General features: G+C 40.7%; 1 gene segment (V, D, J or C); it reads right to left on the bottom strand.

Annotated features, from left to right (window-relative positions):
- Positions 1-10,044: 10,044 nt before the first annotated feature.
- On the bottom strand, positions 10,045-10,699 carry LOC139704811 (immunoglobulin heavy variable 3-23-like). The segment is given in 3 exon segments: positions 10,045-10,052; positions 10,223-10,549; positions 10,654-10,699. Coding segments are annotated over 3 exon segments (381 nt in total).
- Between the last annotated feature and the right edge of the window lie 1,005 nt (positions 10,700-11,704).

Raw genomic sequence — 11,704 nt, 5'->3', positions numbered from 1 at the left:
GAAAATTTGAAGCAAGTAAGGTTCTTTTCAAGGCATTATGAGGGGACTTGGTATAGCTTCTCCCTCTGTTTGGTAGCATGTCTTTAATTCCTTGTGTGTTCTTTCTATGATGCCTTGAGCCTAAGGGTTTTAGGGGATCCCAGTTAAGTGCTGTATATGCCAATCACTGCAAACTGCCTGAAATGCCTTGCTAGTACAGGCTGGCCCATTGTCAGCTTTAATAGAAATGGGAACGTTTGTGATTCCAAAACATTGAAGTAGATGGGTTATGACCCCCCTTTTTTTTTTTTTTGGTTTCTCCTGTGGGGACTGTGGCCATTACACAGCCTGAATAGATATCAATGATTATACAAATATATTTTAAATTTTCAAAGGTGCATAATGAGAGACATCCATTTGCCATAAAGCTTATATGTTAACCCTCAGGGATTCACTCCAGCAGGTTGTAAAGGGGCAATGGGGAGATAAGGTGCACATTTTTTTGCAATCGCTGACTAGCTGTCTGCAAGCCTCCTTAGTCCTGCTTTTATGCAGCTGTCATGGCTGAGATCAGCAGAGAGGCTTGAGCTGCTGGTGTATCCTGGGGAGACAAAATCCAGTCATCCAGTGTGTCATTGTGTACTGTTGACACTCTTGCTCTGTGTTCTTCTTTAGTCCATCCCAGATTAACTCCTTAGCTAAGGCTGTTATAGGTCCTTCATGAGACACCTTCCCTTCTACACCTAGTTACTCTCTCAGTAAATTGGCCAGTCCTCCATGGCTCTCTGCCTTAAGCCCTGTATAGGGACAGTACCTGCCCCAGCTTGTAACGTCCCCAGGCTCTCAGAGCACAGAGCCCACCTGGTCACAATGCTTTTGTGGGCCAAATTATTGCTCTTCAAAAGGAGCTCTGCCTCCTGGAAGGGTTTCTGGGAGACCATGGCTTGGGCCTGCCTGGTGGCCTGGTCATTTCTAAGCTGCCATAGTCCCTTGCTGACTTGGGCATTGCCCCATAAGGAGGCAGTTGCCATGGACTCAGGGAAGGATATAACCTTTGCCTGTCAGTAGAAGGTGCCCCTGCACATTTGTGGCCACCTCTTCCTGCACATGAAGGCCAGCAGCATCATTTCCTGCCTCTCTCCCTCCTGCAGCTGTGGGGTTGCTGGCTGTGAAGTAGATTCTCGCCCCTTTCCTGTACCTGCTGTGGGTGCTTGCTTTGAGGTAGATTGCCACGCCACCTTTTTCCTCTTGCCTGTGTGTTTTATTGATCAGTCTCACCAAAGATTTGTCCATTTTATTGATCTTTAAAATGACAGAGCTTTTTTCATTGATATTTTGTACTGTTGGCTTTATTCTGTTTCATTTATGTCCACTTTATGTCAACAAGACTTCTATATTTTTAATATTTTATTTGATCAGCTCAATTACATATAATTATTTGGCATATTAAAAATTAAAAATGCATAAATAAAATGTTATAAGAGTCATTTGTTCCTGCCTGTATTTTCTATATAAAATCTCTCTGTCATAACCTTCTCAAATCATTACCTGTTCTTCATACCAAATATAAATACAGTAATTTTCCTTTGCCTTAGTCTCTAATATCATTATATATCTAATTAATAATCATATTTTGTACAATACCTTTTCATAAGTGAACAAACATGATATTGCAACTGATAAACAGAGTTTTCCCAATTGTTTACTTTCCCAGTGGATTAGTTTCTGTCTCCTGAGCCTCACTGAAACCTCAGGACTTGCTCTGGGGGCCTCACTCGGCTCCTTCCAGGGCCCAGTTGGATGCTGGGATCTCTTTCCCTAAACATGATCCCTCACTTGCACACAGTCTGTATGTGATTGCTTAGGCCTGCTTTATTTCTAGGGGTGGGTTTCAGGGGTTCCCGAGCACTAAGCCACATCCCCCACTGATTTGTATGTTATTTGAGGTAGGAACTTATTGAGATTCTTAGTGCCTTGCCTTTTCTGAGGCTGGCTTTGAATTTACAATCCTCCTGCCTCAGCCTCCTGAGCCACTGGGTGTGTCATTGCACCCTGCCTATGCCTGCTTCTATGAGTGTAATATTTGGACTTAGTTATATGAATTAAATTCAGGGATTTGACAGTTGAAAACCTTTTATTTATTTGTTTTTCTTCTAATTTGTTATATGTGACAGCGATATGCTGATAATTTATATTACAGATAGAGAACACAAGTTTTTCATATCTCTGGTTGTACCCAAAGTATAGTCACACCATTCATGTCTTTATACATGTACTTAGGATAATGACGTCCATCTCATTCCACTGTCTTTTCTACACCCATACCCCTCACTTCCCCTCCCACCTATTTGCCCTATCCACAGTCCCTCCCATGCTCCACTCCCCCCAATGCAATTATGAGTCAGCATCATTATATCACAGAAAACATTCAGCTTTTGGTATTTTGGGATAGGCTAACTTCATGTAATGTTGTATTATCCAACTCCATCCATTTACCTGCAAATGCTATGATTTTATTTTTTTTAATGCTGAATAATATTCCATTGTGTATATACACCATGTTTTATTTTTCCATTCATCTACTGAAGGGTATCTAGGTTGATTCCACCATTTAGCTATTGTGAATTGTGCTGCTATAAACAATGATGTGGCTGTGTCTCTGTATTATGCCATTTTAAAATCCTTTGGCTGTAGTCCAAGGAGAGGGATGGCTGGGTCAAATGGTGGTTCCATTCCCAGATTTCCAAGGAATCTCCATACTGCTTTCCATATTGGCTGCACCAATTTGCAGTCCCACCACAATGTATGAGTGTGCATTTTCCCCACATGCTCCCCAACACTTATTGTTGTTTGTATTCTTGATAACTGCCATTCTGACTGGAGGGAGATGAATCTTAGAGTAGTTTTGATTTGCATTTCTCTACTAGCTAGAGATGTGGAACATTTTTCTATGTTTGTTGATTGATTGTATGTCCTCTCCTGAGAAATGTCTGTTCAGTTCCTGAGCCCCTTTATTGATTGGGTTATTTGTTTCTTTGGTGTTTAGATTTTTGGGTTCTTCATATATCCTAGAGATTAGCGCTCTATCTGTGTGTGTGTGGTAAAAATTTGCTCCCAAAATGTAGGCTCTCTATTCCCTGCACTGATTGTGTCTTTTGGTAGGAAGGAGATTTTTAGTTTGAGTTCCACCCCATTTATTGATTCATGATTTTAATTCTTGCATTATAAGAGTCTTATTAAGGAAGTTGAGGCCTAATCAGACATGATAGAGATTTGGGAGATTTGGGCCTGCTTTTTCTTTTATTAGATGCAATGTCTCTGGTTTAATTCCTAGGTCCTTGATACACTTTTAGTGGTGTGAATAGTGAGAGATAGGGGGTTCATTTCATTGTGTTGCATAGTGTTTTCCAAGCACCATTTGTTGAAGACACTATCTTTTCTCCAATGTATGTTTCTGTGCCATTGTCTAATAATAGATAACTGTAATTATGTTACATCACAACATCACAAAAGCTACCTATGCTAATCTATGCTAATCCGTACCTCTACTCTGTACCATTGATCTGAAGGTCCATCTTCGTAACAATGCCATATTGTTTGTGTTACAATTGCTCTGCAGTAGAGTTTAAGGTCTGGTGTAGTGATGTCACCTGCTTCACTCTTCTTGCTAAGGATTGCTTTAGCTAATCTGGATCTTATATATTTCTAGGTGAATTTCATGTCTGCATTTTCTATTTCTATGAGGAATGTCATTGGGATTTTAATTGGAATTGCATTAAATCTGTATAGTGCTTTTGGTATTATGGTCATTTTGACAATATTAATTCTGCCTATCCAAAAACAAGGAAGATCTTTCCATCTTCTAAGGTCCTCTTTAATTTTGTTCTTTAGCATTCTGTAGTTTCTGTTGTAGAGGTCTTTCACCTTTTTCATTAAGCTGATACACAAGTGTTTTTATTTTTTTATTTTTTTTTATTTTTTGAGGCTGTTGTAAATGGGGTTAGTTTTCCATGTTTCTCTTTCAGAGGATTTGTCACTAATATACCAAAATGCCTTTGACTTATGTGTGTTGGTTCTATATTCTGCTACTTTGCTGAATTGATGCACTAGTTCTAGAAGTTTTCTATTGGAATTTATTGAGTCTTCTATGTATAGAATTATATCACCAGCAAAAATGGCTACTTTGAGTTCTTCTTTTCCTATCCACATTCCTTTAATTTCCTTTCTGTCTAATTGCTCTGGCCAGTGTTTCAATAACTAAGTTATATAGAAGTGGTGAAAGAGGTCATCTCTGTCTTGTTCCAGTTTTTAGAGGGAATGCTTTAAATTTTTCTCCATTTAGAATGATGTTGGCCTGGGGTTAGCATAGATAGCTTTTGTGATGTTGAGAAATGTTCCTGTTATCCCCAGTTTTTCTAATGTTCTGAACATGAAGGGGTGCTGTATTTTCAAATGATTTTTCTGCATCTATTGAGATGATTAAATGATTCTTATCTTTAAGTCTATGATGTGATGAATTACATTTATTGATTTCCATATATTGAACCATCCTTGTATTCTTGGGATGCACCCCACTTGGTTGTAGCATATTGTCTTTTTGATATGTTTTTGTATTTAATTTGCCAAAATTTTATTGAGAATTTTTGTATGTATGTTCATTAGAGATATTGCTCTGAAATTTTCTTTCTTTGATGTGTCTTTGTCTGGCTTTGGAATCAGGGTGATATTGGCCTCATAGCAAAGTTTGGAAGTGCTCCTCTTTTTCTAATTTGTGAAATAATTTGAAGAGTATTGATATAAGTTCTTTTTAAAGATCTTGTAGAACTCAGTTTTGTATCTTTCTGGTCCTGGGCTTTTCTTGCTTGGATGGATTCTGAGGGCATCTTCTCTTTCATCACTTGAAATTGATCTGTTTAAACTGTGTAGAGCATCCTGATTCAATTTGGGCAAATTATATGACTCTAGAAATTTGTCAGTGCCTTTGATATTTTGCATTTTATTGGAGTACAAGTTTTCAAAATAATTTTAAATTATCTTCTTTATTTCTGGAGTGTCTGTGGTGATATTTCCTTTTGCATCATGTATGTTAGTAACTTGAGTTTTCTCTCTCCTTTTCTTTATTAATGTGGCTAGGGGTCTGTCAATTTTATTAATTTTCTCAAAGAACCAACTTTTTGTTTTGTCAATCTTTTCAATTGTTTCTTTTGTTTCAATTTCATTGATTTCAGCTTTGATTTTTAATTATTTCTTGTCTTCTACTGCTTTTGGTGTTTATTTGTTCTTCTTTTTCTAGGGCTTTGAGATGTAAAGTTGGGTCACTTATTTGTTGACTTTTTCTTCTTTTAAGAAATAAATTCCATGCAATAAGCTTTTCTCTTAGAACTGTCTTAATAATGTTTCAGAGGTTTCGATATGTTTATCAGTGTTCTCATTTACCTCTAAGAATTTTGAAATCTCCTTCTTCATATCTTTTGCAACACATTGTTCATTTAGTAGCATATTATTTAGTCTCCAGGTGTTGGAGTTGCTTTTATTTTTTATTTTATTGTTGATTTCTAATTTTATTTATTTATGATCTGATAGAATGCAAGGTAGTATCTCTACATTTTTATATTTGCTAAGAGTTCCTTTGTGGAATAATAAATGCTCTATTTTAGAGAAGAATCCATGTGCTGCTGAGAAGAAAATGTATTCATTCATGGATCAAATATTATATATATATATATATATATATATATATATATATATATATATATATATATATATATATAATCAGTTGAGTCTAAATTTTTGATTGTATTATTGAGTTCTATAGTTTCTTTGTTCAGCTTTTGTATGGAAGATCTATCCAGTGTTGACAGAGGTATTTTAAAGCCACTCCGAGTTATTGTGTTGTGGTCTATTTGACTCCTGAACTTGAGAGGACTTTTCATGATAAATGTAGATTCTGCATTTTGGAGGGCATATATATTTCTAATCATTATGTCTTGTTGATGAATGGTTCCCTTAAGCAGTATGAAATGTTTTTCTTTATCCCTTTTGATTGCCTTAGGCCTGAAGTCTACTTTATTTGATATGAGGATGGAAACCCCTGCTTGCTTCCTTAGTCCATGTGAGTGGTATGTTTTTTCCCAATATTTCACCTTTAGTCTGTGTATATCTCATCCTCTGAAATGAGTCTCATGAAGGCAGCATATTATTGAGTCTTTTTTTATCCAATCTGCTAGCCTATGTCTTTTGATTAGTGAGTTAAACCATTAATATTCATGGTTATTATTTTGATATGATTTCTATTCCCAGGCATTTTTGTTTATTTTTTTGTATTTAACTTGACTTGGTTTTTCCTTTGATTGGTTTTTCCTTTGGTGCAATACACCCTGTGTTGATTTTCCTTGGTTGTTTTTCATTTTCTCTACATGGAATATTTTGCGGAGTATGTTTTGTAATGCAGGGTTTCTAGCTGAAAATTCTTTTAACTTTTGTTTATTATGAAAGATTTTTATTTCATCATCAGTTCTAAAGATTAATTTTGGTGGATACAAGATTTTTGATTCACATTCATTTTCTTTCAGAGCTTGATGTATTTTTTTTTTCAGGATCTTTTAGCTTTCAGGGTCTGGGTTGAGAAATCTGTACATAAGCTAATTGATTTGTCTCTGTATGTAATTTCTCTGATTCCTTTCTCTTGTAGCTTTTGAAATTCTCTTCTCAATCTTTACATGAAGCATTTTTATTATAATGTGTCTTGCATGGATCTGTTCTGGTTTTGTACTTTTGGCATTCTGTAAGTCTCTTGTATTTGGTTTTCCAATTCATTCTTCATGTTTGGAAATTTTCTCTTATTATTTTATTGAATAGATTGTTCATTCCTTTGTTTTGGAACTCTATGCCTTCCTCTATCCCAATAACTTTTAAATTCAGACTTTTATGCTATCCATATTTCTTGAATGTTCTGCTCATGGCTTCTTACCATTTTCACTGTGTGGTCTACATTCTTTACAAGATTATATATTTTGTGTTCATTGTCTGACATCCTGTCTTTCACGTGGTCTAACCTGTTGGTGATGCTTTTAATTGGAGGTTTAATTTGGTTTATTGTCTCTTTCATTTCAAGGATTTCTGTTTGGTAATTTCTTGGAACCTCTATCTCCCCATTGAAGTAATATTTTCTTCCTGTATTTGCTTATGTAACTCTCTATCAAAATGATCTTATACTGCCTGAAGTTGCTCTTTTATATTATCCATTAATCCACAGAAAATTTTAATTATGTGCATCCTGAACTCCCTCACTGAGATTGTTCTGTGGTGCTGGCCATGGATTTTAATAATGCCATATCTTGATTTGTTTGGGTTACTTTCTTCACTGGTCTTTTAATTTAAAATATAATTATATATTATTTACAATTCTATTATTATTTACAATATATATTATATTGTAATCAGTTTGCTCAAGGGCTTACAGGTTGTGATGGTGACAAAGAACCAGAAGTGAGGTGTAGGATGTTATGCCTACAGAACTGGTGAAATATTGTGGTTATTTAGCAAAGAAGTTCCTTCATTCCCAGGAGCTGCTGTGCTGAGAAAGAAGTCAGGGCTGATAAGAGTCTAGCATGGAGGACATTTCCATAGCAACCAAGCATTCTATGCCTTTGCACAGAAACTTTCCCAGTCACCAAGTATTCCACAGCCATGAAGTCATCAGGAACCCCAATATCAGACCCTGGTCTCCAGTAACTGTTACCACTCCCCACGCTTTGTCCTGGTGCTCTGCAGCTCACAGGGCACCTGTGGCCCACAGCCAGGCTGTGCTTCACAGTGACTAGGACAGAGCAGCTGGTGGGCTCCCCACACCCAGGAGGGACAGGTGATGGACAGCTGGGTGTGCACAGCCTGGGATCCACCAAGGCACCTGGCACCCCTGTGTCAGGGTGCTGTCCTCTGCCTCACTAGAGCTAGGTTTCAGTGTAAGTGTGAAAATACACCTGGAATGGCCAGCTGTTGTCTGATGGAGAGAGATGCTGACATTCTTAATCATGTTAACAATGAAACACCATCACACACAAAAGAAAACAAAATACAACATATAAATTTTATAATCAGGTTTTTAAAAATATATTCAACTGTCGATTCCTAAATCTAATTTACTTACCTGAGTACAATTATTATAGTCAGAAATGTGAGCTTAAGCAATCAAACACAGAGTCTCTGCAAGTCAGGGGCACAGTGTTTAGAGGAAATAATCCCTGCATCCACCAGGCTCAGGCATGAGCTGAGAGAGGCCCCCAGAGCAAGTCCTGAGGCTTCAGTGAGACAAAGCGACAGAAAATAGACCACTGGGGAAGATAGGTATTGGTTCTGTCTTTGTTCAGATGAAATATCCCTTTTGTTTACTAAATTACAATAAATTTTACAAGGCTAAACTATTGTTCAGGTTTGTCACAGGTCACCAGAGGTATACAACAAAGGATCATTAGTGTATTTGTATTTAATATGAAGAAAAATATAGAGACAATTGCAGAGATTATATCAGGCAGGAAAACTTCAGGTAGGAAATATGGGCAGGAAGCAACCACTCTGCTATAAAATTTTGCTTATGTATCTATAAATTTGTCAAAATGAACCACACATTTTGCACAATTATATCCAAAATAAAATATTAAAATATAGAGAAACTTGGAAGTATCATTGACAGAAATATAAGTGACACAAGTTGTTACAAAACATAACACTCTAATTTGGCAAGTTACCAATTTATTATGCAAAATCAATACTAAAACTCTAAACACATATTTTGAAAATACACAAATGATTAATTCTGTGGAGGGAACAAAGACTAGCTTAGGACAAACTGGGATATAAATATTGCCACTCTCATCCTCACCCAGACTGGAGCTGGACTCTCAGGACAGGGTGGGCACTGATGTGAGGAGGGACAGAGCCCAGGTGACCCTGTCTGTGGTCCTGCAATGCAGCCACACTGGCTGGAAACCCAAGCAGGCTCCAAGCTGTCTCTCCCCAGCAGACAGGTGTCCTGGGGCTTCTCAGGCTCAGGGTCAGCTCACAGAAGATGGGGTCAGAGTGGTCCTGGGCACAGTGTTTCCTGAGAGTCCTTAGGCCAGGGGCAGAGCTGACCCACAGTCAGACCTAGAGAAGAAACACCTCCATGCACAGCGGACCACCCTCTCCTGGGTCTTTGCAAATGGAGACGCTGTCTCTCCAAGACCTTGTACAGGTCAACCCTGTCCACAGGACATGAGCAGGTTCATGAGGAGTAGGAGTGTCCACACTTTGGAGCCCTGGGTGTGAGGTGTGTGTGTCATAGAGGCTCATCATGAGGGAAAGACAGCTCCGGCACATCAAGGTTCACTCTGAATATACACATTTATATGCATTTTAATAAGTTTTAAGGTTTTCTGTCAACATTTCTAGCTCACTCCATGGATATTTGTGTCAGATAATTTCTTTCTGTGGTCTCTAAAAACTAGAAGCCAGGACAATTCATCCTTAACAGGTGAAAACAACTTCCTCCAGACATTGCCAATTGTCCCCAGGGGTACAGAGTTCTGGCACTAAGTGGGCTCCAATAAGAAGTGTGCATGTGACCTGATCAAAGGAAGGACAGTAAAAGATGTGGGAATGGGAAGGAGTCATGGGAAGGGGACAGAGGATCCACCTGAACAGGCAGGGGCCAAGACATGGCGTCAGGAATTTGTAAAGTTCAGCAGGTGTGGGGAAACTCACCTTTATCCCCAGGGACACTGAGGGCTGAGGCAGGAGAATCATAACTTCAAGGTCAGCCTGGGCATCTCAGGGAGAACCTGTCTCCAAATAAGACACAAATATGCCAGGAATGGAGCTCAAGGGTGGAGCCCTCTGGATTCATTCCCGGGTGCTGAAAAGAAAAAAAGAAAAAAAAAGTAAACTACACTTTAAAGGTACTGTTCAGGAAATGTCACTGAAAAGTAACCTCCATCTGCAAAATTGCCTGGTTTGTGCTGAGAGAATTCCAGACAATGAAGACCTAGAGAAGAAACACCTCCCAGAGGGTCTGGCAGAGGAGGGGCCTCAAGAATCTGCAGGCAAGGTGGAGTTAGCAGGTGCTGGGTGGGCAGGGACCTCAGGGCCTGAGCTGAGCTGCTCCCCCCTCCCTCTGCAACTGATCCTGGGTGACCTGAGCTCCCTGTGTGCTGAGCGCCCCCTGCTGGCCCTGGGCGCCCTGCAGGAGGTTTGTGTCTGGGCTCACACTGAGGTCCCCTCACTGTGTTTCTAGCACAGTAATAGGTGGCTGTGTCCTCGGTTCTCAGACTGCTCATTTGAAGGTACAGCGTGTTCTTGGAGTTGTCTCTGGAGATGGTGAATCGGCCCTTCAGGGCATCTGGGTAGTAGGTGCTACCACCACTTGGGTCAATTTCTCCAACCCACTCCAGCCCCTTCCCTGGAGCCTGGCGGACCCAGTGCATGTAGTAATTACTGAAGGTGAATCCAGAGGCTGCACAGGAGATTCGCAGGGAACTCCCAGGCTGCACCAGGCCTCCCCCAGACTCCACCAGCTGCACCTCACACTGGACACCTGCAAACACAGAGGCAGCCTGGTCAGGACACTGTCACTCATCCACTCTCTCTCTCACTCCTGTCCCCTCACACACTCAGGATCTCTGGTTCTCCATTCATTACCTTTGAAAACAGCCACCAGGAAAACCCAGCTGAGCACACTCTCCATGGTGAGCAGCTGTGTTCAGTCCTGATCACTGAGTGGGCTGAGCTGGGAGTCCAGGTCTGGGCTCCTGTGCAGAGCTGCAGGGTCAGGTGGGCTGGTTTTCATGAGCAGAGGGAGGCCCTATTTGCATGTCCTCCTGCTATATAGCAGCTTTGGGTGGAGGCCCAGGTAGAGCAGCTCTGAGAGCAGGTGGGAGTGTCATGGGTTAGGATGGTGTAGGTAGTAGGATTAAGAGAATATGATTACTTTTGCCAATTTTTCTGCTTGGCATTTATCACCCATTAATTTCATTAACACATGTACAAAATCATGATCCAGGACAGTCTTAACCCCATGGTACAAATGTAAAATCACACACAGCATCATAAGTGGTGGTCACTGTGTCCAACAGCACGTATCTGGCAAGAGTTAGAGGATTATTTGTGCTTTGCTCTCACCTTGGACATGACTGCCCCATAGACCTTTCTCCAACTCCCAGGCAGACACACCTGGTGACAACCTCAGAGCCCCATTTTGTGCATGATCCCACACTTGGTGGGATCTGGGCTCACTCAGGCTGGAGCAGACTGTGGGCTGGACAATCTCAAGGGCACAGGTGAGGCCCTGGGATGTGACTTCCTGACTGATGTCAGGCCATGTGCAGGACAGGGAGGGGCAGAGAGGGGCAGTGCAGGCAGAGCTGGTGCTTTGCAGTTGGGCCAGGAGAGCAGCACACTTGTGGTGCTTCCCAGGAGCTGTGGCCAGGAGGGGGAGGCCAGCAGCTCCACTGGGAGCAGCTCAGGCTTTGCACCCAGAGGATGGAGGGTGTTTCAGGACCCCAGGGATCAACAAGGCCCTGCTTCCCCAGCTCAGAGGCAGAGATGAGGATCTGAAAGACCCTCCAGAGCAGGGCCTGTGGGAGAGAGCTCTGGGCTCCTGACCCAGGACTGCCCAGGGCATGGTTTCCCCTGTTCAGCCAGCAAGGGGCCCAGAGGTTCCCAGCCCTGGTTCAAGGGAGGCCAGGACCTG

The sequence above is a fragment of the Marmota flaviventris genome, chromosome 2, assembly GCF_047511675.1.
Source record: "Marmota flaviventris isolate mMarFla1 chromosome 2, mMarFla1.hap1, whole genome shotgun sequence".
Classification (NCBI taxonomy): Eukaryota; Metazoa; Chordata; class Mammalia; order Rodentia; family Sciuridae; genus Marmota; species Marmota flaviventris.
This window is presented reverse-complemented; position numbering and strand designations above follow the sequence as displayed.